Source organism: Ornithorhynchus anatinus, chromosome 2 (genome assembly GCF_004115215.2).
Source record: "Ornithorhynchus anatinus isolate Pmale09 chromosome 2, mOrnAna1.pri.v4, whole genome shotgun sequence".
Lineage (NCBI taxonomy): Eukaryota > Metazoa > Chordata > Mammalia > Monotremata > Ornithorhynchidae > Ornithorhynchus > Ornithorhynchus anatinus.
Genome location: NC_041729.1, coordinates 4616108 through 4643508, shown reverse-complemented (window position 1 = coordinate 4643508; position 27401 = coordinate 4616108). Strand labels below are relative to the sequence as shown.

Genomic DNA, 27401 nt, shown 5'->3' with positions numbered 1-27401 from the left:
GATTATATCATTATTTTTCTATTATTATTTATCATTTTTGAGGACAAGGCAGGTTTGGAGGCCAGGAATGTTTTCTCCAGATGGGGAAAAAAAGAAATCAACCCACCCTATTATTGATTTGTGGCTAAGACTGGAAAAGAAAAAAAATGAGACGGGAAATTGAGTGTACTGTTAAATCCAGGATGAGGGGAGAGAGAGGATGAAGTGAAGAGCTAAGAGGCAGTACTGGGCTGACTCTGATGCTCTGTTACTTTGTTAAAATTAATGACAATAATAATAGAATAATATTAATAGTAATATTTTTTAAGCCTAGCAGAAAGAGCCCGGGCTTGGGAGGTCATGGGTTCTAATCCCGGCTCCGCCACTTGTCTGCTGTGTGACCGTGGGCCGGTCACTTCACTTCTCTGGGCCTCAGTGACCTCATCTGTAAAAATGGGGATTAAAAACTGTGAGCCCCACGTGGGACAACCTGATGACCCCAGCGCTTAGAACAGCGCTCTGCACATAGTATGCGCTTAACGAATACCATAATAATGATAATAACTAAGCATTTACTCTCTACCAAGCTCTGCAGAGAAGCAGCGTGGCCTTAGTCGAAAGAGCCCGGGCCATGGAGCCAGAGGACCTGGGTTCTAGTCCCGGCTCTGCCACGTGTCTACTGTGTGACCTTGGACGAGTCACTTCACTTCTCTGGGCCTCAGTTCCCTCCTCTGGAAAATGGGGATTAAGACTGCCAGCCCCATGTGGGACAGGGACTGGGTCCAACCTGATTAACTTGTATCTTTCCCAGAGTTTAGACCAGTGTTTGGCATAGAGTAAGCGCTTAATATGCACCATAATAATTATTATTATTCCCTGCCAACTTGAGTCTGACTTGGAGAAGGTGTGTCCAACTTGGGTCTATTTCAGCGTTTAGAACAGTGATGATAATAAAATGTTATTAGTAATAATAATAAATGCGTAAGTATTCGTTAAGGGCTTCGTCTGTGCCAAGCATTGTTCTAAGCGTTGGGGTAGATACAGGGTCATCAGGGTGTCTCATGAGGGGCTCACCGTCTTACTCCCCATTTTACAGATGAGGAAACTGAGGCACAGAGAAGTGAAGTGATTTGCCTAAAGTCACACGGCAGACGAATGGCAGAGCCGGGCTTAGAAGCTCACCGTGGGCAGGGAACGTGTCTACCGACTCTGTTTTATTGAACTCTCCTGAGCGCTTAGTACAGTCCTCCGCGCGCATTAAGCCCAAGGCCACGCGGCAGACGAGCGGCGGAGTCAGGATTAGAACCCGTGTCCTTTGACTCCCAAGTCGGGGCATTTTCCTTTATTGATAATAATGATAAGGTTGGTACTTGTTAAGCGCTTACTATGTGCAGAGCACTGTTCTAAGCGCTGAGGTCGATACAGGGTCATCGGGTTGTCCCACGTGAGGCTCACGGTTAATCCCCATTTTCCAGACGAGGTCACTGAGGCACGGAGAAGCGAAGTGACTCGCCTACAGTCACACAGCTGACAACCGGCAGAGCGGGGCGTCGAACCCATGACCTCTGACTCCGAAGCCCAGGCTCTTTCCACTGAGCCACGCTGCTTCCCTATCGGGCACTTCCCTTTATTGAGCACTTACTGTGCGCAGAGCACCGTACTGAGCGCCCGGGAGAGTCCAGTACAAGGGAATGAACAGACACGTCCCACTGGCCCAAGCTTCTTCGCAACGACGGGGACGCTAATCGATTTTTGTCTCCCTTGGGGGCGTTTTGCCTGCCGTGGATTCGTTTCAGAAGACTTGATTTTCATTTTTCTCCTGGAGGATTCGGTGTCTCGCTTCTCCTTAGCTTCCCCTCCCGGTGGAGACGGGGGACGTTCTCTTCAGAGAAGCAGCGTGGCTCAGCGGCAAGGGCAGGGGCTTTGGAGTCAGAGGTCATGGGTTCGAATCCCCGCTCGGCCACTCGTCAGCTGCGTGACTGTGGGCGAGTCACTTCGCTTCTCCGGGCCTCAGTGACCTCATCTGGAAAATGGGGATGAAGACGGTGAGCCCCACGTGGGACGACCCGATTCCCCCGTGTCTACCCCGGCGTTTAGAACAGTGCTCGGCACATAGTGAGCGCTTAACAGATGCCAACGTTATTATTATTATTGTTCAGGCACCCACACCCGCACGGGCGGGTGCTTCAGTCTCCAAGGAATCGTCTTGGGAAAACCCCACCATCCACCTCGTCCCGCGGAGTAGGGATCCCTCGGGGATGGGATCGGGCTGGGGACCTGCCCACCCTTCAAAAATCATTTCGAATCCGGAGACCCGAGCGAGCTGGGGAAGGCGACGATTACGACTTTTCGAGCGAGCGTCGAGGGAGGGGAGAGAAACGAGACCGTGGCCCTCGAATAGGGAGAATCGAAAATGGAGAAGGAGCGTGGCCTGGTGGGGACAGCCAGGGCCTGGGAGTCTGAGGACCTGGGTTCCGATCAATCATAAATAAACGATTAAGGGTATTTGTTAAGCGCTTACTAGGTGCCAGGCACCGTCCGAGACGCAGGATGATCAGGCGGTCCCACCTGGGGCTCACGGTCTTCATCTCCATTTTCCAGATGAGGGAACCGAGGCGCAGAGAAGCGAATAATAATAATAATCACGTTGGTATTTGCTAAGCGCTTACTATGTGCAGGGCACTGTTCTAAGCGCTGAGGTAGATACAGGGTAATCGGGGGGGGTCCAATGTGAGGCTCGCGGTTAATCCCCATTTTCCAGATGAGGGAACGGAGGCACAGAGAAGTGAAGCGACTCGCCCACGGTCACCCGGCTGGCAAGCGGCGGAGCAGGGATTCGAACTCACGACCTCCGACTCCAAAGCCCGTGCTCTTTCCACTGAGCCACGCCGCTACCCCACCTTGCCCAACGCCGCGCAGCTGATGAGGGGCAAGGCGGGATTAGAACCCACGACCTCGGACTCCCAAATCCATGCTCCTTCCACTAGGTCACTCCCCTTCTCTAAGGGATTCATTCCGCCTGTTGGTCCCCGGAGGTTGAATCGCTTGCCTCGTTTCCTGCCGAATATAATGGAGGAGCGGGAAGTGGAAATTCCTTTCCGGACGGCTCGTTTGCCTTGATGCTTCCAGGTTGGATTCACTAAGGCAAGCGGCCCCGTAGGGAAGCTTCCTTCTGATGACTCCCCGGCCCTGAGCATCAGGGGACCTGGGTTCTAATCCCGGTTCTGCCATTTAGAGAAGCAGGGTGGCTCAGTGGAAAGAGTCAGAGGTCGTGGGTTCGAATCCCAGCTCTGCCACTTGTCAGCCGTGTGACTGTGGGCGAGTCACTTCCCTTCTCTGGGCCTCAGTGACCTCATCTGGAAAATGGGGATTAACTGTGAGCCTCACGTGGGACGACCTCATTCCCCTGTATCTACCCCAGCGCTTAGAACAGTGCTCTGCACGTAGTAAGCGCTTAACAAATACCAACATTATTATTTGCTTGCCGCGTGGCCTTGCGCAAGTCCCTCAGCTTCTCCCAACCTCGATTTCCTCATGGGGATTAAGTAGCCGTTCTCCCTCGTACTTTGATCGTGAGCCCTGTGTGACCTCGGGCTTGGGAGTCAGAGGACCTGGGTTCTAATCCCGGCTCCGCCACTTGTCTGCTGTGTGACCTTGGGCAAGCCACTTCACTTCTCTGGGCCTCAGTTCCCTCCTCTGGAAAATGGGGATTAAGTTTGTGAGCCCCATGTGGGACAGGATTGTTAACAACCCGATTTGCTTGTTGCCCCCCCCCCCCCAGCGCTTAGTACAGTGCCCGGCGCATAGTAAACGCTTAACAAATTCCATAATTGTTATGAATTCTTATTATCTACCCTAGCTTTTAAGATCCTTGGCCTCGAGTAAGATGTGGGACGTGAACCGTGTCCCACCTGATTATCTTGAGAAGCAGCGTGGCTTAGTGGGTAGAGCTCAGGCCTGGGAGCCAGAAGGTCGTGGGTTCTAATCCCGGCTCCGCCACGTGTCTGCTGTGTGACCTTGGGCAAGTAAAATGGGGATGGAGACTCTGAGCCCCACGTGGGACAACCTGATGACCCTGTATCCACCCCGGCGCTTAGAACAGTGTTTGGCACATAGTAAGCGCTTAACAGATACCATCATCATCGTTATTATTATATCGGATGTTCATTCATTCAGTTGTAGTTATTGAGTGATTATTGTGTGCAGAGCACTGTACTAAGCGCTCGGGAGAGGAAAATATAACGATAAATGGGCACATTCCCTGCCCACAATGAATTTAATAGTCTAGAGGGGGAGACAGACATTAAGAGAAAGAAATAAATGAGACATAAGGACATAAGCGGTGTGGAGCTGGGGGAAGCGGGCAGGGAAGAAAAGGAGCAGGTCCGGGCGACGCAGAAGGGAGCGGGAGAAGAGGAAAAGCGGGGCTTAGTCAGGGAAGGCCTCTTGGAGGAGGCGGGCCTTCGATAAGGCTGTGAAGTCAGAGAATTAGCGTGGCGTAGTAGAACACGGGTCTGGGAGTCAGAAAGTCATGGGTTCTAATCCCGGCTCCTCCACCTGTCTGCTGGGTGACTTTAAGCAAGTCACTTCACCTCTCTGGACCTCAGCGAACTCCTCTGGAAAATGGGGATTGGGACTGGGAGCCCCTCATGAGACAGGGACCGTGTCCAACCCGATTCGCTTGTACCCAGGCCCGCCCTGAGTAGAGTGCTTGGCACAAAGTAAGTGCTTAACAAATGCCATGATTATTATTACGATTATTATTATTAAGTCAGGGAGAGTCATTGTCTGGCGGAGTTGAGGAGGGAGGGCGTTCCAGGCCAGGGGCGGGATGTGGGCGAGGGGTCGGCGGCCAGATGGACCGGATGGAGGGACAGTGAGAAGCTTCATTCATTCAGTGGTATTTATTGAACGCTTACTGTGTGCAGAGCACTGTGCTAAGCGTTTGGAAAGTACAATTCAGCAAAGGAGAGAGACGATATCTGCCCACAACGGGCTCAGAGGAGCGAAATGTGCGGGCTGGGTCGGAGTAGGCAGGCAGCGAGGTGAGGTAGGAGGGGGCGAGGGGATTGAGGCCTTTGAAGAAGCAGCGTGGCTCAGTGGAAAGAGCGTGGGCTTGGGAGTTAAAGGTCATGAGTTCGAAACCCTGCTCTGCCACTTGTCAGCCGTGTGACTGTGGGCGAGTCGCTTCACTTCTCTGTGCCTCAGTTCCCTCATCTGTAAAATGGGGATTAACCGGGAGCCTCACGTGGGACAACCTGATGACCCCGTATCTACCCCAGCGCTTAGAACAGTGCTCGGCACATAGTAAGCGCTCAACAAATACCAATATTAGTATCATTATTATCATTAAAGCCGCCGGGGGTGAGGAGTTTCCGTTAGGCGCGGACAGGGATAGTCCTTGGCCTACAGCCCACCGGATCCGACCCACGGCAAACGAATCCCCGTGACCCTCCGGAGCCCCAGCCCGTGGCGGGGGAGACGTTGGCCATGAGCGCCGTTTCCTGCCAGAGGAACCGATTAATTTATTAGTGCTTTGTGGAGTGTGTCGTCGGAGGATTTGGGAGCCAATTCCCCCCCGCTCCCAACCGCAAACAAGGCGGGCGGCCGGGCTGCGGCTGCCTCAGCCAAAGTCATTTCCTCCCACGCTGGCCCGGCCAGATGCCCGAGGTGTCATTAAGCGGCAGCCGGCCGGGGAGGGGGACGAGGGGTTCCGAGGCCTGGCGGGGATTGGGGGGGGACGGAGCGCCTCGGCCGGGGACCCTCGAGGTGGAGCCAGAGGTTTGGGGGCTTCTCAGGGCCAACCGGGACCGTTCTCGGGGGTCAGAGGGTCTCGGATTCTGGGGCGGTGGAGAGAGCGTTTCTACAGGATGTCAACCCCAACCTCAAAAACCTCCAGGGAATTGTCTGTCAACCTTTGCATGAAGCAAAAGCTCCTCACTCTTGGCGTCAAAGCCGTCCATCCCCCGGCCCCCTCCTCCCTCACCTCCCTCCTCTCTTCTCCCTCGCAGGCCGCACGCTCCGCTCCTCGGACGCCGCTCGCCTCCTCCCTGGCCTGCTTCGCGCCCGTCCCGCCGTCGACCCCCCAGCCCGCGTCCTACCTCTTGCCTGGACGCCCTCCCTCCTCACATCCACCAAACTCGCACATTTCCCCCCTTCCAAGCCCTACCGAGCGCTCATCTCCTCCGGGAGGCCTTCCCGGACTGAGCCCTCCCTTTCCCTCGGCCCCTCCTTCCCTCTGCTCTACCCCCCCTCCCCGCCCCACAGCACCGGCGTATATCTGTACATATTTATTATTCTATCTATTTTATTAATGATGTGTATATCTCTATAATTCTATTTATTCGACGCCATCGATGCCTGCCTCCCTGTTTCGTGGTCCGTCTCCCCCCTTCTAGACTGTGAGCCCGTTGTCGGGTAGGGAGGGTCTCTATCCGTTGCCTAATCGTACTTTCCAAGCGCTTAGTCCAGTGCTCTGCACACAGTAAGCGCTCGATCAATGCGGTTGAATGAATGGATGAATGAATGAGTGAATGAATGAATGAAAGAAAGTGGCCAGGGAAATGTTTGGCATCCAGAAGCAGCGTGGCTCAGTGGCAAGAGCCCGGGCTTGGGAGTCAGAGGATGTGGGTTCCAATCCCGCCTCTGCCACTTGTGCTGTGTAAGCTTCTTCACTTCTCTGCGCCTCAGTTCCCTCATCTGTCAAATGGGGATGAAGCCTGTGAACCCCACGTGGGACAACCTCATGACCTTGGATCTACTCCAGGCCTTAGAACAGTGCTTGGCACGGAGTAAGCCAAGCAAATGCCGTGATTATTATTACGATTATTATTATTAAGTCAGGGAGAGTCATTGTCTGGCGGATCTGAGGAGGGAGGGCGTTCCAGGCCAGAGGCGGGATGTGGGCGAGGGGTCGGTGGCGAGAGAGACGAGATGGAGGGCATCTCGTGATTTTGATTAGTATAATTAGAAGAAAAATCAGTCCGCTTGACGGAGAGCAGAGAGTCTGTGTCTGCTTCCTCGTTCAGTCAGTCGATCGTATATATATCTCTACATATCTGTAATTTGTTTATTTATTCATTTATCTATTTACTGATTTATCTATATTGATATCTGTCTCCCCCTGTAGACTCTGAGCTCGTTGTTGGGCAGGGAATGTGTCCGTTTGTTGTTCTATTGTACTCTCCCAAGCGCTCAGTACAGTCCCTTGCACCCCTTAAGCGCTCAGTAATTTAGTGAGTCCTTACTGTGTGCAGAGCACTGTACTGAGCGCTTGGGAGAGTACAATAAGACAATAATAATAGTAATGATTGTGGTATTTGGTAAGGGCTCACTAGGTGCCTGACACCTTACCAAGTGCTGGGGTAGATCCAAGCTAATCGGGTTGGACACAGTCCCTGTCCCACACGGGGTTCACAGTCTTAATCCCCATTTTACAGATGAGGGAACTGAGGCCCAGAGAAGTGAAGTGACTTGCCCAGGGGCCCCCAAGGCAGACTCGGCAGACAGACCCGGGATTAATAATAATAATAATAATGATAATAATGACGATGGTATTTGTTAAGCGCTTACTAGGTGCCAAGCACCGTTTTAAGTGCTGCGATAGATACAAGGGAATCAGGTTGTCCCCCGTGGGGCTCACGGTCTTCATCCCCATTTTATAGATGAGGTCACCGAGGCCCAGAGAAGCAAAGTGTCTTGCCCAAGGCCACACAGCGGACAGGTGGTGGAGCCGGGATTAGAACCCACGTCCTCTGACTCCCAAACCTGGGCCCTTTCCACTGAGCCACGCTGCTTCTGCGTCTACGCTATTGTACTCTCCCAAGAGTTTAGTACAGTGCTCTGCACGCAGAGCTTCATGAAAGCAGGGTTTGTGTCAACTTGCTCAGTTGTCCTCTCCCAAGCACTTAGTACAGTGCCTTCAGATGGAGCCCGGGCCTGGAAGTCAGAAGGACCTGGGTTCTAATTCTGCCTCCACCACACGTCCGCTGTGCGACCACCGCCAAGTCGCTTCGCTTCTCTGTGCCTCGACGACCTGATCTGTAAGATGGGGATGAAGACTGTGAGCCCCGTGGGGGACGGGGACTGTGTCCGACCCGATTAGCTGGGATCTACCCCAGTGCTTAGTTACAGGGTCTGGCGCGTAGTAAGCGCGTCACAAATCCCATTTCGAAATACTAGAAGAGGAGGCGGGGGACCTTTTCGTTCGTTCAGATCGATGGTATTTATTGAGCGCCTACTGTGTGGAGAGCACTCTGCTGAGCACTTGGGAGAGAAGCAGCGTGGCTCAGGGGAAAGAGCCCGGGCTTGGGAGTCAGAGGTCATGGGTTCGAATGCCGGCTCCGCCACTCGTCGGCTGTGGGACTGTGGGCGAGTCACTTCACTTCTCTGGGCCTCGGTGACCTCATCTGTCAAATGGGGATGAAGACCGTGAGCCCCCCGTGGGACAACCTGATCACCCTGTATCTCCCCCAGCGCTTAGACCAGTGCTTTGCACATAGTAAGCACTTAACAGATACCATCATCATCATCATTATTATTATTAGTACAACACGATAATAAACTGACACATTCCCTGCCCACAAGGAGCTTCCAATCTAGAGAAGCAGCGTGGGGTAATGGATAGTGCAGCCTGGGAGTCAGAAGGTCATGGGTTCTAAATCCCAGCTCCTCCACTTCTCTGCTGTGTGACTGTGGGCAAGTCACTTCACTTCTCTGTGCCTCAGTGACCTCATCTGTAAAATGGGGATGAAGACTGTGAGCTCCCCGTGGGACAGCGACGGTGTCCAACCTGATTTGCTTGTATCCACCCCACCGCTTAGTACAGTGCCCGGCACATAGTAAGCGCTTAACAAATCCCACGATTATTATTAGAGGGACGCTTATAACCCCAGGTTTTCCCCTCCGCTCCCAGTACGATGTGTGTGTGTGTGTGTGTGTTTACTACCCACGAGAAGCAGCGTGGCTCACTGGCAAGAGCCTGGGCTTGGGAGTCAGAGGTCATGGGTTCTAATCCCGCCTCGGCCACTCGTCTGCTGTGTGACCTTGGGCAACCCACTTCACTTCTCCGTGCCTCACTTCCCTCATCTGTGGAATGGGGATGGAGACAGTGAGCCCCACGTGGGACAACCTGCTGGCCTTGTATCTCCCCCACCGCTTGGAACGGTGCTTGCCGTATAGTAAGCGCTTAACAAATGCCATAATAATAATAATAATAATAATATTAATTTATTCGATAGTATTTATTGAGCGCTTACTATGTGCAGAGCACTGTATTAAGCGCTTGGAATGGATAAATCGGTAACTGATAGAGACGGTACCTGCCCTTCGACGGGCTCACGGTCTAATCGGGGGAGACGGACGGACGAGAACGATGGCGATAAATAGAATCGAGGGGAAGAACATCTCATTAAAGCAATAGGAAATAAACAGAATCAAGGTGATGTACATCTCATTAACAATAGCAAACACCGTCATTATTTATTGATTATTTATTTTACTAACACCTTTCTTTTCCCACTAACACGTCAGCTTGGGGACGGGTACCCCTCCCCGTCACCGGACCTCCCCCCAAGTTTTTTTTGCCCTTATCGTTTCTTAGAGGAGGAGCAGCGTGGCTCAGCGGCAAGAGCCCGGGCCTGGGAGTCAGAGGTCATGGGTTCTAATCCCGGCGCCGCCTCTTGCCAGCTGTGTGACCTTGGGCAAGCCACTTGACTTCTCTGGGCCTCAGTTCCCTCATCTGGAAAATGGGGATTAAAAGTGGGACAACCTCATTACCCTGCATCTACCCCCGCGCTTAGAAGAGTGCTTGGCACGTAGTAAGGGCCTAACAGTGACCACAATTATCAATCTTCTTCTTCTCCTCCTCTCCCTTCGGTGTCCGGCAGAACCAAGAAGAAGAGCAAGCCCTTGAACCTGAAGATCCACACGAGCGTTGGCAGCTGCGAGAACCTTCCGGCCCAGCGCTCCCCACTCCTGTGCGAGAGATCCGTCCGGTCTTTCTTCGTCGGCTACCCGCCCTTCCTTCCCTCCACGCCTCCCGTCCACACCGACGCCAACGTCTCCTCAAGTAAGTCGGCGGTTAACGAGGCCCGCCGTCACTAGGGTGGTCGTTTTCCCCGCGGGGGTCACCGGGCTGCGGTGCGAGACCTCGGCTGGGTCATTTCAGCGGGGATGATAACCACGATGGTATTTCTTAATAATAATGTTGGTCTCTGTTAAGCGCTTACTATGTGCCGGGCACCGTTCTGAGCGCTGGGGGAGATACAGGGTCATCGGGTCGTCCCACGTGAGGCTCGCGGTCTTCATCCCCATTTTAGAGATGAGGGAACTGAGGCAAAGAGAAGTGAAGCGACTCGCCCACAGTCCCACAGCTGACAAGTGGCGGAGCCGGGGTTCGAACCCATGACCCCTGACTCCCAACCCCGGGCTCTTTCCACGGAGCCACGCTGCTTCTCTAAGCGCTGACTACGTGGCAGGCGCCCTGCTAAGCGCTGGTGTTGGTTCAAGGAGAGCGGGTCGGACCCGGGCTCCGTCCCTCGTGAGGGCTCACAGTCTCCATCCCCATTTTGCAGATGTCGTAACTGAGGTGTAGAGAAGGGGAGTGACTTGTTCGAGGTCACACAGCGGACAAGGGGCGGAGCCGGGATTAATAATAATAATAATAATGTTGGTATTTGTTAAGCGCTTACTATGTGCCGAGCACCGTTCTAAGCGCTGGGAGAGATACGGGGTCATCAGGTCGTCCCACTTGGGGCTCACAGTCTTAATCCCCATTTTCCAGATGAGGTCACTGAGGCACAGAGAAGTGAAGTGACTTGCCCACAGTCACACAGCTGACAGGTGGCGGAGCCGGGATATAAAGGTTAAAGGTTATATTATGGTAGATTATGTTATATATAATCCAACTTTTATAAGTTATAAAAGGTTATAACTGGGAGGTGCCATAAAGGGGCTAATGGGGCCGGAAAAATCATCATCATCATCGTAATAATAACTATGGTATTTGTTGGGCACTTACTATGTGCCAGGCACTGTACTAAGCGTTGGGGCGGATACCAGCCAATCGGGTTGTCCCCCGTAGGGCTCCCAGTCTTCATCCCCATTTTCCGGATGAGGTCGCTGAGGCCCAGAGAAGTGAAGCCACTTGGCCAAGGTCACGTAGCAGACAAGTGGCGGAGTCGGGATTAGAACCCACGACCTTCTGACTCCCAGGCCCGGGCTGTAGCCACTACGGCGGGAATCCAGTGTCCATTATGTCCGAAGAGGAGGGAGAGAAACTCTCTGCCTCTGAATATCCAGCCTCCCGGCGTTCCAGCATGTTGGCGAAATAATGGCGGTTTTTAAGAGTTTTGGTATTTGTTAAGCACTTACTAGACGCCAGGCACTGTTCTAAGCGCTGGGGTGGGTAGAAGATCATCGGGTGGACGCAGTCCCTGTCCCACATGGGGCTCACGGTCTTAATCCCCATTTTACAGATGAGGGTCAGAGAAAAAAAAGGCACTTGGTAAGTGCTTACTGTGTGCAAAGCAGGTGATCCTTTCTCCCCGTCCTCCATCCGGGGCCCCCGGAGCTAGACGACCGCTGGAAAGTCGGGATGGAAAATGAGTTTCCACGTGACGGGCCAGGTGCGACGCCCTCCCCCTTCCTCCCTGCCGGGCGTTCAGCTCGCCAACTCGCCTCTCCCTCCCGAACGGCGCCGATTACCGGCTCGTCACCTGGCGGGCCCTTCTCCGGCTCCATCCGAGCAGAAACGGTGGCGTCTGCTCGCCGCGTGGCGCTGAGCGGGGGAAGAGAGGAGGGCCGGGAGATGGGTGGGCGGGAGGGCGGGAATTCGAAGCCGGCTCCCGGCGACGGGGCGGCGATGGCCTCGAGGAAAGAGGGGGCCTCGGAGGGGGATGACGGCTCTTCCTCTGGGTCGAGCTGCCCGCCATTTTGCGGGCGTCGCTTAGGCCCTGCCTGGTGGTTTGAGGGTCCGCAAGGCCTGATCATCGTCATCCTGATGGGATTTGAGCGCCTACTCTGTGCCAGGCACTGTACTGAGCGCCGGGGCGGATACGAGCAACCTGGACACGGCCCCTGTCCCACGTGGGGTTCCCAGACTCAATCCCAGATGAGGTCGCCGAGGCCCAGAGAGGTGAAGTGACTTACCCAAGGTCCCGCAGCGGACAAGTGACCGAGTCGGGATCAGAACCGGTGACCTTAATAAGGGTGGTGTACGTTAAGCGCTTACTATGTGCAGAGCCCTGTTCTGAGCGCTGGGGGAGATGCGGGGTCATCAGGTTGTCCCACGGGAGGCTCAGAGTCTTCGTCCCCATTTTCCAGATGAGGTCACTGAGGCCCAGAGAAGTGAAGTGACTTGCCCACAGTCACACAGCTGACAAGTGGCAGAGCTGGGATTCAAACCCATGACCCTCAGACTCCCAGGCCCGGGCTCTACTCACCGTACCATTCTGAGCGCTTAGTACAGTGCTCTGCACATAGTAAGCGCTCAATAAATACGATTGAGTGAATGAAGGTACCGTGCCGCTTTTCTTGACCGTGAGCTTGTTGGGGGCAGGAATGTGTCTGTTGTTATATTGTACTTTCCCAAGTGTTTAGTACAGTGTTTTGCACTTAGTAAGCGATCAATGAATATGATCGATTGAATGAATGAATGAATGAATTAATCAGAGGCATGAGTCTGGATGCAGCGCGGCTCAGTGGCAAGAGCCCGGGCTTGGGAGTCCGAGGACGTGGGTTCTAATCCCGGCTCCGCCACTCGTCTGCTGTGCGAACTCGGGCGAGCCGCTTCACTTCCCTGGGCCTCCGGGACCTCATCTGGAAAATGGGGATGAAGGCCGTGAGCCCCACGCGGGACAACCCGATTACCCTGTTTCTACTCCAGTGCTTAGAACAGGGCTCGGCACCTAGTAAGCGCTTAACAAAGACCATCGTTACTGTTGTTGTTATTATTAATAATCCAAGAAGGGTACCTCTCTTCCCTCGAGTGAGAAAATTGTGGGATAACAGCGCTCAGTGGGGGCCTCATTCATCGTTTTCGTTGTCGTAGTAGAGGAGTAGCCGTAGAGACAGCGTAGTACCTCGATTTCGTCTCTCTCGCCGCCGACCCCCGGCCCGCGTCCCGCCTCAGGTCCGGAACGCCCTCCCTCCTCAAATCCCACCGACGATGACTCTCCCCCTCTTCAAACCCTCATTGAGGGCCCGTCTCCTCCCAGAGGCCTTCCCTGACTACGCCTTCCTTCCTCTTCTCCCACTCCCTTCGGCGCCGCCCTGAATTGCTCCCTTAATTGATTCATTCATTCAATAGTATTTATTGAGCGCTTACTATGTGCAGAGCACTGTACTAACCGCTTGGAATGGACAAATCGGCAACAGATAGAGACGGTCCCTGCCCTTTGACGGGCTTACGGTCTAACTCGTCCCCCCTCCCAGCCCCACGCCACTTAGAGAGGCAGCGTGGCTCAGTGGAAAGAGCCCGGGCTTGGGAGTCAGAGGTCTTGGGTTCTAATCCCGGCTCCACTACCCGTCAGCTGGGTGACTTTGGGCAAGTCACTTCGATTCTCGGTGCCTCAGTGACCTCATCTGCTGCTTCCCTGTGATGTCTATCCGCCTTCTCAGTGTATTTATTTTGACCACGCTAGATAACGATAATAACGACGGTATTCGTTAAGGGCTTACTATGTGCCGAGCGCTGTATTAAGCGCTGGGGTAGATACGGGGTAATCAGGTGGTCCCACGTGGGGCTCACAGTCTTACCTCCCATTTTACAGATGAGGGAACTGAGGCACAGAGAAGTTAAGTAGCTTGCCCAAGGTCACCAGGACTGCACAGAATGCTAGGGTGGATACGACCAAATCAAGTTAGACACCGCCCCTGTCCCTCATACATTCAATTGTATTTATTGAGCGCTTATTCTGTGCGGAGCACTGTGCTAAGCCTCGGGGTAGATACTAGATAATCGGGTTCCACATGGGGCTCACAGTCTAAATCGGAGGAGGAAGAGGTATGAAATCCCCATTTTCCAGATGAGGGAACTGAGACACAGAGAATTGACCAAGGTTACCCTGCAGGTAAAGGGCAGAGCCGGGATTAGAACCCAGATCCTTCTGAGTCCCAGGCCTGTGCGCTTTCCTCTAGGCCACTGCTAATGCTCCAGAGAAGCAGCGTGGCTCGGCGGAAAGAGCCCGGGCTTCGGAGTCAGAGGTCGTGGGTTCTAATCCTGGCTCCGCCACCTGTCAGCTGGGTGACTTTGTGAAGATGCTTCACTTTTCGGTGCCTCAGTGACCTCATCTGAAAATGGGATGAAGACTGTGAGCCTCACGTGGGGCGACCTGATGACCCTGTATCTCCCCCAGCGCTTAGAACAGTGCTCTGCACATTGTAAGTGCTTACCAAATACCACCATTATTATTATTAAGTGCTATGGAGGAGGTAGGAAAGTTCAAAAGTGTTAGAGCAAGGGAGAGCAGGCTCAGCTCAGCCAGTGGTATTTCTTGAGCGCTTTCCGTGTGCAGAGCGCTGTACTAAACGCTTCACAACGTTCAGCGGCGGCTTTTCGGCCCCGGGACTTTTCCCGATGGTTTGTCCGCGCGGCGTTCAGCCAGCCCCGGTTGGTGACGATTCCGTGTCTCGTGTTGATGGAGAAGACAGGCTAGAGCCTGCATTTAATCTTGGTTGACCTTGTCCGACTGGGTCTAGAACAAGCCACCTCGGTGTATTTATTAAAGGGTGCGAACATGACGCGCCAACTGCAGAAAGGGACCATCGAGCAGGAAGGATGAGATGGGGTTTTAATAAGGTAACTCGTTGGCGACTCCAAGAGCTGCTTGGAGAAGAGCCGCTCCCTGAGGCCGAGCCCAAGTTTCGGGTGATGGAGTCTGTGAAGACTCGGTTGGAAATTTCTCGGTGTGACTTTCTGCAAGTGGTGGTGAATGAGCAGGAAGGAAGGACAGTGTGGGCTAGTGGAAAGAGCCCAGACCTGGGAGTCGGAGGACCTGGGTTCATAATAATAATTATAATGATGATCAGGATGTATTTGTTAAGCCCTTAATATGTGCCAGGCCCTGAAAAAAAATTCTAAAATAAAATAAATGTTGGTATTAAGCACTTACTATGTGCAGAGCACTGTTCTAAGCGCTGGGGGAGATACAGGGTCATCAGGTTGTCCCTCATGAGGCTCACAGTCTTCATCGCTATTTTACAGATGAGGGAACTGAGGCACAGAGAAGTGAAGTGACTTGCCCACAGTCACACAGCTGACAAGTGGCGGAGCTGGGATTCGAACCCATGCCCTCTGACTCCCAAGCCCGGCCTCTTTCCACCTGAGCCACGCCGCTTTTCTAAGTAAGCGTGAAGTAAGCACGGGGGTGGATTCAAGCAAATCTGAGTTGGCCACAGCCCCTGTCCCATTTGGGGCTCGCAGACTCAATCCCCATTTTACAGATGAGGGAACTGAGGCACAGAGAAGTGACTTATCCCTGGTCACGCAGATGGAGCTGAGGTTAGAACCCATGACCTTCTGACTCCCAGGCCCATGCTCAATAATAATAATAATAATAATGTTGGTATTTGTTAAGGGCTTACTATGTGCAGAGCACTGTTCCGAGCGCTGGGGGAGATGCAAGCTAATCAGGTTGTCCCATGTGGAACTCACACTCTCAATCCCCATTTTAGAGATGAGGGAACTGAGGCACAGAGAAGTTAAACGACTTGCCCCAAGTCACACAGCTGATAAGGGTAGAGCGGGGATTAGAAACCATGACCTCCGAATCCCAAGCCCGGGCTCTTGCCACTAAGCCACGCCGCTTCCCACAGCGCGGAGTTCCATCTCCACGGGCCACTATCTCATTCAATAGTACTTATTGAGCACTTACTCTGTGCAGAGCACTGTACTAAGCGCTTGGCCGCCTTCCCCGTCCAGCGGGAAGCTCCTCCAAAGATACGGTTTGAACTTCCGCAGTACGTCTCCAGCAGTCGATCGATGGCTTCTCACGGTGCTTTAGGCCCCGGAGGCGGATCTACGGATGAGGCAGCCGGGGCTCAGAGACATCAACTCACTCGCCCAAGGTCACACAGCCGGTCAGCCTCAGAACCGGGACTAGAATCCAGGTCTCCTGACGGCCCGTCCTTCCCCCTGCCGTTTCGATTGCCGTTCCGGTCGCCGTTCTCCTCCCGGGCCTCAGGATGGTCGCTGATCCGGCGGCACCTTGAAGATCCCCAGAAACCTCCATCCGAGGCCGGTGTTGGCAGGTGGAAAAAGGAAAGTCCGGAGGGGATCGGTGACAGAGACCGTGTCCGGCACAGAAGTCCCGGAGAGGACCCAGAACCCAGGACCCGTGACTCCTCTCCTGCCGCTCCTCACACCAGTTCTCCCGCCGGGATTTACTGGGCGAGAGTGATGACATCTGCGACAACCTCGTGCCAGACAAAATGTCTGTCACCGAGTTAAAAGTAGCTCCGCGGCACGGTCGGGAACCGAGAGAAGTTAGATTCTCCCTCTCTGAGAGAAAATCGGGCGAGATAAACGGTGCCCCTGAGCCGTAGTAGAGGAAGCATTTATTTACCGAGCACCCACTTAGTGCGGTTACTATATTAGGTGATAATAACAGTCTTAATAATAGCAGCGTTTCTTAAGTGCTTACTATGCGCCAGGCACCGTAATAATAATGTTGGTATTTGTTACGCGCTTACTATGCTCAGAGCACTGTTCTAAGATACAGGGTAATCAGGTTGTCCCACATGAGGCTGTTGATCCCCATTTTACAGATGAGGTCACTGAGGCACAGAGAAGTGACTTATCCCTGGTCACGCAGGTGGAGCTGAGGTTAGAACCCATGACCTTCTGACTCGCAGGCCCGTGCTCAATAATAATAATAATAATAATAATGTTGGTATTTGTTAGGCGCTTACTATGTGCAGAGCACTGTTCTAAGCGCTGGGGGAGATCCAGGGTCATCGGGTTGTACCGCGTGAGGCTCACAGTCTTAATCCCCATTTTCCAGACGAGGTAACTGAGGCCCAGAGAAGTGAAGAGACTCGCCCACAGTCACCCAGCTGCCAAGTGGCAGAGCCGGGATTCGAACCATGCCCTCTGACTCCCAAACCCGAGCTCTTTCCACTGAGCTACACTGCTTCTCTACTAAGCCCCGGGGTGAATACAAGCCCATCGGGTTGGACACAGTCAGGGGGACCTGGGTTCCAGTTCCCGATCTGCCCCTTGTCTGCTGCGTGACCTCGGCCCAGTCGCTTGACGTCTCTGGGCCTCGATGATCTCATCTGGAAAATGGGGATTCATTCTGAGAGCCCCGTGTAGGATAGGGACGGCGTCCAACCTTGCGTTCGCCCCATCGCTCAGTACCGTACCTGCCGCAGAGGAAGCGCTTAACAAATACTAGCGAGAAACAACAAAGAAAGCAACTGCGGCCTGTAGGTGGGAGAGTGCGGCAGGCTGGGGAAACTGGGTGAGCGAGGGGAGAGTCGAGAGCGAGGTGTTGCTAGAAAGTGGTTTGGGAAGAGGAAAGACGGAGGTGATTAAATCCAGCCCCCTGCCCCTGAAAAGTTCCTCAGGGTTCTGGAAGGGTGGGTCGGCATCCTGCTCTTAAAGGTCTCCGCATCCCCTCTGCCCTTCCCCTCCGCCTCTTCCTCTTTCTTCTCTCCCCCCCTTCCTCCTCTTTTTTCCTCCTTCCCTTTCCCTTTTTCTCCTCTTTTCCCTCTCCTCTTCCCCCTCCCCCTTTATCATTCCTCCTCCTCCTCCCCTTTTTATCGTCTTTATTCCTCTTTCACCTCCTTCTCCCTTTCTCCTTTTCCTCCTCTTCTTCATTCTTCCTTCTCCTCCTCCTCCCCTTTTTATCTTCTTTATTCCTCTTTCACCTCCTTCTCCCTTTCTCCTTTTCCTCCTCTTCTTCATTCTTCTTTCTCCTCCTCCTCCCCTTTTTATCTTCTTTATTCCTCTTTCACCTCCTTCTCCCTTTCTCCTTTTCCTGCTCTTCTTCAGTCTTCTTTCTCCTCCTCCTCCCCTTTTTATCGTCTTTATTCCTCTTTCACCTCCTTCTCCCTTTCTCCTTTTCCTCCTCTTCTCCTTTTTCTCCTCTTCTTCTTCCTTTATTCCTCTTCCTCCATCCCTTCTCCTTTTCCCCCTTCCTCCTCCTCCTTTTTCTCCTCTTTCTTCTTTCCTCCTCTTTATTTTCCTCCTCCTCCTCCCTTTCTCCTTGTTTTCGCCTCTTCTCCTTTTTTTTCCTCCTCTTTCTCCTCCTCTTCTTTCTCCTCTTTCTCCTTGTCCTCCTCCCACTCCTCCTCTTCCTCTTCTTTCTCCTCCTCCTCCTTCCACTCCTCTTCCTCTTCTTTCTCCTCCTCCTTCTTCTCCTCCTCTTCTCTTCCCCCTCACCAGCTTTAGAATTTACTGGTATCTCCCTGGCTGCTCTGCACTAAAGGTACTTACAATCTAACTGGGGAGTGAATTTGATGTAAATTGCCAAATATCCAATAAGTAAAAGAGCAAAAAAGTCACACTTTGAGCCCTGTGTCTTAGACTATCTTGAGTCTGCCCCAGATCTTAACTTAGTGCCCTGGCCCCTAGGGAGTGTTCAATCGCTCAATCAATCGGTGGTATTTATGGAGTGCTTACTGTGTGCAGAGCACTGTACTAAGCGTTTGGGAAAGTCCAGTATAATAGAATTGGTGATCCTTGTCCACGAGGAACTTAAAGTCTACAGGGGAAGACAGACATTAAAATCAATTGTGGATAAATACCATTATTATTATTATTATACAAATGTAAGTGAGCAGTTAATTAACAGTGATCAGACAGAAGACTGTATCCTGCCTTTCAACTCTACTGCACTGTGCTCCCCAGAGCGCTTAGTACAGTGCTCTGCACCCACTAGGCTGTAAGTTCCTTAAGGACAGGAATCATGTCTATCTACTCTACTGCACTGTGCCGCCCCCCCCGCCAAGCGTTTAGTACAGTATAGGAAGCAGCGTGGCTATAGGAAGCAGCGTGGCTCAGTGGAAAGAGCCCGGGCTTGGGAGTCAGAGGTCATGGGTTCGAATCCCGGCTCTGCCCCTTGTCAGCTGTGTGACTGTGGGCGAGTCACTTCACTTCTCGGTGCCTCAGTCGCCTCATCTGTAAAATGGGGATTAAGACTGTGAGCCCCACGTGGGACAACCGGATTACCCTGTATCTACCCCAGCGCTCAGAACAGTGTTCTGCACACAGTAAGCGCTTAACAAATACCAACATTATTATCACAGTACTCTGCATATAATAATAACAATAATGGTGGTATTTGTTAAGCGCTTACTAAGTGCCAAGCACTGTTCTAAGCGCTGGGGTAATCAGGTGGTCCCACGTGAGGTTCACAGTCTTAATCCCCATTTTACAGACGAGGTCACTGAGGCACTGAGAAGTCAAGTGACTTGCCCAAAGTCACACACCTGTTAGGTGGCGGAGCTTGGATTAGAACCCATGACCTCTGACTCCTAAACCCGGGGTCTTTCCACTGAGCCACGCTGCCTCTCTACATGGGGATAGAGACCGCGAGCCCCATGTGGGACAGGGACTGTGTCCAACCCGATTTGCTTGGATCCGCCCCAGCGCTCAGTACAGTGCCTGGCACATAGTAAACACTCAACAAATACCACAATTATTCTTATTACTACAACAGAGTTGGTAAACACATTTCCTGCCCACAACAAGCTTACAGTCTGGAGCAGGAAACAGACGTTAGTATAAATAAAGAACTTTATATCATTTATAGATAGGATATATAATTTATAGATATAATACGTATTTTATAGATCGTATTCTCCCGAGGGCTTATAACAGTGCTCCGCACACGGTAAGCGCTTAATAAATATGATGGATTGAAGGGTTGATTGATTAGCCAACCGGAGGATTACGGGGTCATAGAATGTCTATTCTCTAGCTCAAATGGTAGTTTCTACTGAGTGCTGACACCGTGCAGAGCACTGAGCAAAATCCCATCTAGAGGAGTCTTCCAGCATGCAGAGAGATAATAATAATAATAATAATAACAATAAAATAATTGTGGTATTTGTTAAGCACTCACTCTGTACCAAGCACCGTATTAAGCGCCGGGATAGATACAAGGTAACCCGTTCCCACATGGGGCTCACAGTTTAATTAGGAGGGAGCACAGGTATTGGATCCATTTTGCAGATGAGGGAACCGAGGCCCAGAGAAGCCAAGCGACTCGCCCGACCTCACACAGGAGGCAAGTGTGAGAAACAGCGTGGCTTGGCCCGGGCTTGGGAGTCAAAGGTCGTGGGTTCTAATCCCGGCTCCGCCACTTGTCAGCTGGGCGACTTCGGCCGAGTCGCTTCACTTCTCTGGACCTCAGTTCCCTCATCTGGAAAATGGGGATGAAGACCGTGAGCCCCACGTGGGACGACCCGACGACCTTGTATCTCCCCCAGCGCTTAGAACAGTGCTTGGCACACAGTAAGCGCTTAACAGATGCCATCTTCTTTTTATTATTAAGCGGCGGGGCCGGGTTTAGAGCCCAGGTCCTTCTGACTCCAAGACCCGCGCTGTTTCCGCTGCTTCCCGTCGCCCTTCTTTTCCCCCGGTGGTTGATTTTCAGCCTCGTTCGCTCCATTTTCTCTGGTCAGCAGGACTCCTTTCACATCCCAGTGATGAACCGGGCTCCCCACGGGACACGTCTCCGGGAGAATTTCCCGAGATCGGCTCGTTCCGTCCCGACAGACAGGTTTCCGGGCACAGCCCAACTCCGGGCTTTGTTTGGGCCTGTAAAGAAGAGCCAGCTCACACACACACGCTCGCGTGTCCGTCTGTCTCCCCAAAGGACTCGGGTTCGTGAGACGTAGTAATAATAATAAGGATGGTATTTGTTAAGCGCTTCCTATGTGCCAAGCACTGTTTTAAGCGCTGGGGTAGATACAGGGTCATCGGGTTGTCCCACAGTCTTAATCTCCATTTAACAGATGAGGAAACTGAGGCCCAGAGAAGTTATTATTATTATTCTAGTTGAGATATTGATGTTTGGCCATCTGAAGCTCCCTATTTCCTGTCTTTGAAGAGCTAGGCTGACCCCGAATGACCGAGAAAGGCCCAGCGCTGCCTCCCTCCCCAGGTCTGCCAAACCAACCTCAGTGGGCCCCAGGGTGGGTTAGAAGGGCCTGAGTTCTAATCCTGGCTCCTCCCCGTCTCTGCTGTGTGACCTGGGGCTAGTCACTCCTCTCGTCCTCCGTTGCCTCATCTGTAAAATGGGGCCGAAGACCGTGAGCCCCATGTGGGGCGGGGACTGTAGCCAACAGCGCCGAGTTGAGTGCGTGCCGCCCAGTAAGCGCTTCTCAAATAGCGTAAGAAAAAAGGTCACTTGGCTTCTTCGAGCCTCGTTCATTCGTTCAATCGTATTTATTGAGCGCCTACGGTGTGCAGAGCACTGTACTAAGCGCAGGGAAAGTACAATTTGGCAACAGATAAAGACAATCCTACCCAACAACGGGCTCACGGTCTCACGGTCACCGGGGCCTCCGTTCCCTCATCTGTCCGATGGGGAATTCATTCACTCAAATCATGTTTATTGAGTTCTCACCGGGTAAAGGACTGTACTAAGCGCTTGGGAGACCACGCTATCACAGTAAACGTAAGACGGTGAATCCCATGTGGGACAGGGACCGCGTCCAACCTGATCAGTTCGTTTCTACCCCAGTGCTTAGTACAGTGCCTGACATTAGCAGAAACCGTAGGAAGAAAATCAAGGAATTGCAACCTCCACGGGAGAGAGAATTCACTCCTGAATACCGCAGTGCCCAGGAATGGACGTCACAGTCCGGGTAGGAAGATGCAAATGAAATGCAAATATTTTTATGTCCTTCTTAATTCTTTCCGACTCGTTGAGCTGGCTCTGGGGGACGATCCCGGCAGAGGGGCGTGTGGGTTTCTCCCCCTGGCTCCTGGCACGGAGATGTCACCGTGTCGGGCTTGGGGAACTTGGCTCGCCTTCAAAATTGCTTCGGTTAAGGTGATAATAGGATAAAAGCCAACTGCACACCGTAGGCCTTCTGCTCCTCTATCCGGCCGAGAGATCAACAGATACATTTTCTCACTCTACTTGGGCGTCTCTTTGCTGCTCCTCACTCATCCTGACCCCCGAACTGCACATCTCTGGAAAAATCCCCCAACAAAACTCACCTTTCCTCGGAAAACCGATTGAAAATAGGAAGCTGGAAATTCATTTGGAGGAGCAGTGTGGCCCAGTGGAAAGAGGGTCAAGGGACCCGGGTTCTAGTCTTGGCTCTGCCACTTGTCTGCTGTGTGACCTTGGGTGAGTCGGTTCACTGCCCCGGGCCTCAGTTCCCTCGTCTGTAAAGTGGGGGTTCGATCCTCGTTGTCCCCTCCCCCTTAGACCGTGAGTCCCGTGTGGGACGGGGACTGCGTACAACCTGATGACGCCAGCGTTTAGTACAGTGCTTGACACCCACGAGGCGCTGGGAGAAGCAGCGTGGCTTAGTGGAGTCAGAGGTCGTGGGTTTTAATCCCGGCTCCACCACTTGTCTGCTGTGTGACTGTGGACAAGTCACTTCACTTCTCTGGGCCTCAGTGACCTCATCTGGAAAATGGGGATGAAGGCCGTGAGCCTCACGTGGGACAATCTGATTACCCTGTATCTACCTCAGCGCTTAGAACAGTGCTCTGCACATAGTAAGCGCTTAACAAACAAATACCAACATCATCTTTATTATCCTTATGATTACTTCCTAATGTGTACTTCATCTGCACACAGGGTGTTCTAATCCTGGCTCCGCCACTTGTCTTCTGTGTGACCTTGGCCGACTCACTTCATTTCCCTGTGCCTCAGTGACCTCATCTGGAAAATGGGGATAATATCAATGGTATCTGTTAAGCGCTTACTACGTGCCGGGCACTGTTCTAAGCGCTGGGGGAGATAAAGCACACGGGAAGCACCACGGTAAAGCACCATGGGAAGCAGCGGGGCTCAGTGGAAAGAGCGCGGGCTTGGGAGTCAGACGGCATGGGTTCGAATTCCGGCTCTGCCACTTGTCAGCTGGGTGACTGGGGGCAAGTCACTTCACTCTCTGGGCCTCAGTTCCTTCATCTGGAAAATGGGGATTAACTGTGAGCCTCAGATGGGACAACCTGATTCATTCATTCATTCACTCATTCATTCATTCAATAGTATTTATTGAGCGCTCACTATGTGCAGAGCACTGTACTAAGCGCTTGGAATGGACAAATCGGTAACAGTTAGAGACGGTCCCTGCCCTTTGACGGGCGCACGGTCTAATCGGGGGAGAACAGTCTAATTGGGGGAGAACAGTCTAATCGGGGGAGAGATTACCTGATGACCCTGTATCTCCCCCAGCGCTTAGAACAGTGCTCGACACACAGTAAGCGCTTAACAAATACCACCATTATTATTATTATTAAGCGCTCAACAAATACCACAATTATCATTCTTATTCTTACCCAGGGGTCGGGGAGACTGACATTGTGGGCCGGTTCGTCTGAGGGTGGTGAGACCGGGGAGAGGGGGGTTCAAGCAGGCTTTGATGACCGTCAGCTCGGTCCGGATGCGTGTTCAGGGAGATGGGGGAGTCACCTGCTTGGCCTTGCCCTCCCCTCGCCCCCGCAGACGGGCTCCTCTCCCACCGACGTCAAACCTCCCGTGTGTCCCGTCACGGCTGTCAGACGGTTCCGCCGATCCGGGGCCCGGGAGGTCACGTCTGCTGTCGCTCCCGTCAGCGCAACGCCTGACCCTCCTCACCCTTCCCCGTCCATCAAAATGGATGATTCCGGGGCTTTGGGGCTCCGGCTTCTCCCGGGACAAAGCCGATCCTTCCACAAAGGATCGGAGGATGAGCGGTCGGTCACACGCCGGAGGGCCCCTCTGGTCTCTCCTGGTTTCCGTTCGGACGTTTCTCCGGCCCAGCCCGGTCCGGAGATTCCCAGACGTTCGGCTCTTTTTTTCCTTGATGGTATTTGTTAGGTGTTTATTAAGGGCCGGCCGCTGTTCTAAGCACTGGGGTAGATACCAACTAATCAGGTTGGACACAATCCCCGTCCCACTTGGGGCTCACGGACTTCATCCCCATTTTCCAGGTGGGGGAACCTCAGAGAAGTGAAGAGACTCGACCCAGGTCCCGCAGCCGACAGAGCCGGGATTAGAACCCAGGTCCTTCTGACTTCCAGACCCGGGCTTTAGCCTCCAGGGCCGGGAAACTTTGCTCTGTGGGTCGGGGTGGAAGTTTCCAGTTGCTGTTCGGTCCCAGGCTCGGAAAGCGGGGTCACACGAGACAGTGTCTTTACCAAGGATGCTTTTCTGCCCCGCAGTCATATCTTGGTGGGATTGAAATGTGAGTTGTTGTCGTGTGTGTGTGTGTGTTTCTATGTTCCTAGAATTGGTGGTCCCAAGTTTTCCACTTCTGACTCCAGATTCATTCTTTGCCGGCGTGGTACCAGAAATAGGAGAGAGACTATTGCCTTGTGGGGCAGAGTTGGAAGGAGCGGGAAGGGTGACCTTGGCCAAGTCACTTAGCTCCTCTGTTTCTCAGTTTCCTCACCTGCCTAATGCATAACTTCTCACCCGGAGAAGCAGCGCGGCTCAGCGGAAAGAGCCCGGGCTTGGGAGTCAGAGGCCGTGGGTTCTAATCCGGCTCCTCCAACTGTCAAGCTGTGGGACCTTGGGCAAGTCACTTTACTGCTCTGCGCCTCAGTTCCCTCACTGTAAAATGGGGATGAAGACTTGGGAGCCCCACGCGGGACAACCTGATGACCTTGTATCTATCCCAGCTCTTAGAACAGTGTTCGGCACATAGTAAGCGCTTAACAAATACCATCATTATTATTATTATTATGGGGATTTAATATCTGTTCTTCTTCCTGCTTGGACCCCCTGGTGGGACAGGGACTGGGTCCTGATGGTCTTGTATCTACCGCGGTACTTAGTACAGTGCATGGCACGTAGAAATTCTTTGACAAATATTATTATTATCATTAAAATTGCCAGCATCTTGGAAGCTCCAGCGAGTCATTCAGTCTTATTTATTGAGCAGTTACTGTATGCAGGGCACTGTACTAAGCGCTTGGGAAAGTACATTACAGCAATAAAGAGAGACAATTCCTGCCCACTACAAGCTCACAGTCAGGCGGAGGTAGGAAGAGGGCTGGGGCAAGTCACTCAACTTCTCTGTGCCTCAGTTTCCTCAACTGCAAAATGGGGTTTAGATACTCGTCTCCCTCCAACTTAGACGGGGAGCCCCAAGTGGGACAGGGACTGTATCCAGCTTGATTAACTTGTAACTACCTCAGGGATTAGAGCAGTGCTTGTGGTGGGACCTTGGGCAAGTCACTTCACTCCTCTGAGCCTCAGTTATCACATCTGTAAAATGGGGATTAAGACTGTGAGCCCCATGTGGGGCATGAACTCTATCCAAACTGATCAGCTCATTTCTAGTAAGCCCGACAGAGGGCAGGGACCGTCTCTATCTGTTACCGATTTGTTCATTCCAAGCGCTTAGTACAGTGCTCTGCACATAGTGAGCGCTCAATAAATGCTATTGAATGAATGAATATCTACTCCAGCGCTTAGAACAGTGCCTGGCACATAATAAGTACTTAACTAACATCATTTAAAAAAAACCCAACATAGTGAGTGCTTAACAAATACCACAAAAGAAAACAAAGGAGGGAGAGAGAAACAATACCGAAGAGCCATCGCCCAAACAAGTACTGAGCGCCCGTCTCTCCTCCCGACCGGACTTCTGTCCCTTCTGTGTCTTAATTTGGAAAAACCTGAGAATCCTAGGTGACTAAGCCAAGTCCTTCATTCATTCAATCGTATCTATTAAGCGCTTACTGTGTGCAGAGCTTGGGAAAGTACAATGCAGCAATAAACGGTGACATTCCTTGCCCATAATGAGTTCACAGTCTTGGGGAGGGGGAGATAGACATCAATCTAAAAATATAAATAAATAAATCGACAGATAGATAAATAGATATATAGATATATATAGATATATATATGTTCAGTGGGGCTGGGAATGGGGGGAAGAGCAAAGAGCGATGCAGGAGGGATTGGGAGATGAGGAAAAGTGGGGCTTAGTCAGGGAAGGCCTTTTGGAGAAGATGGGCCTTCAGTGAGGCTATAAAGGCGGGGGGAAGAGTTGTCTGTGGGATTTGAGGAGGTAGGACGTGGGGCGGGGGTCGATGACGGGACGGACGAGCAGGAGGGCCGGTGAGGAGGTTAGCGGCACCAGGGGAGCGGAGCGTGCGGGCCTGGTTTGGAGACGGAAAGAAGCGAGATGAGATAGGAGGGGTCAAGTTGCTCACCCTCTTTGGGCCTCCGTTTCCTCCTCGTGCAACGAGGGGGAGAGATCCCCCGCCCCCTTCCTCCCATGGCTACCGCCGGGATTAAAAGAGATCACCGAAGCGCTCGGGAAAGACGAAAACACCATACAAGTTCGGGGTGTTAAGAAGCCGAACATGAGGCCCTCCTCTTTGTGGAGGAGGCGGAATGAAGCCGAAGGAACGAGCGTCCCCGATCCACACCAGGAATAATGCACCTGCACCTCTCTGAGGGGAATTTAGGAAAACCTGGAGCGACCTCGCCCCGACCCCCGACAACTTTTGAGCGCCAATCAAAGGGTATTGAAGAGCCGGGCGGATCCCCCGTATCTGGGGGTGGCGTCGAGGCGCGCTGAGGAGTCTCTGAGGGGATTCTGCCCGCCTCCCAGACACCCCTTTTGTCTCTCAGGCAGTCAGTCGTATTTAGTGAGCGCTTACCGCGCGCCGAGCGTCGAACAAGCCCCTCATACGAAAGGGAGGGAAGGCGGGGGGCACCAGACCGAGGACCGTGCTCGGCTCGGGGATCCGAGGCCTATTTAGGCCCGACTGAGCTCCGGGGGAAGGCACGGAAGGGTGGGGGTTGGGGGGTGTCTATCAAAGGCCCTGATTGCGTCGAAAACTGGTTCGAGCTGCAGGGACCATCAGCGGCCCTTCAAAGGGGATCGCCTGACTTGCCCGGGAGACAGTCGTGGCTCGGGAATCCATTTTCCGAGTTCGGGAATTTCGGTCCTTGTGAGTTGAGGGAGGAGGGAGTCCCCCCGCCCCTCAAGCTGGCTGGAGATAGTCATTCGTTCCTTCATTCAGTCGCATTTACTGAGTGCTTACTGGGTGCAGAGTACTGTCGCTCAGTCAGTCGATTGTATTTATTGAGCAGAGCACGGCACTGAATTCTTGGGAGAGGACGATGCGACTTTAAATGGACACGTTCCCTGCCCACGGCGAGCTGACAGTCTAGAGAGGGAGACAGACGTGGACAGAAATAAATCAAAGTCAGATGGGGACATAAGTGGTGTGGGACTGGGAGGGGGGATGAAGAAAGGGAGCGAGTCAGGGCGACGCAGAGGGGTGGGGG

At 52.8% G+C, this 27401-nt stretch overlaps 1 protein-coding gene across 1 annotated transcript in view; it reads left to right on the top strand.

The window, feature by feature from the left end:
• The window catches only part of KSR2 (kinase suppressor of ras 2), a 294653-nt gene that overhangs the window by 132514 nt on the left and 134738 nt on the right, over positions 1 to 27401 (top strand). Inside the window, exon 5 of the mRNA XM_039911188.1 lies at positions 9867 to 10048. Coding sequence (XP_039767122.1) covers positions 9867 to 10048 — 182 coding nt within the window. The remainder of the gene's footprint in view (positions 1 to 9866; positions 10049 to 27401) is intronic.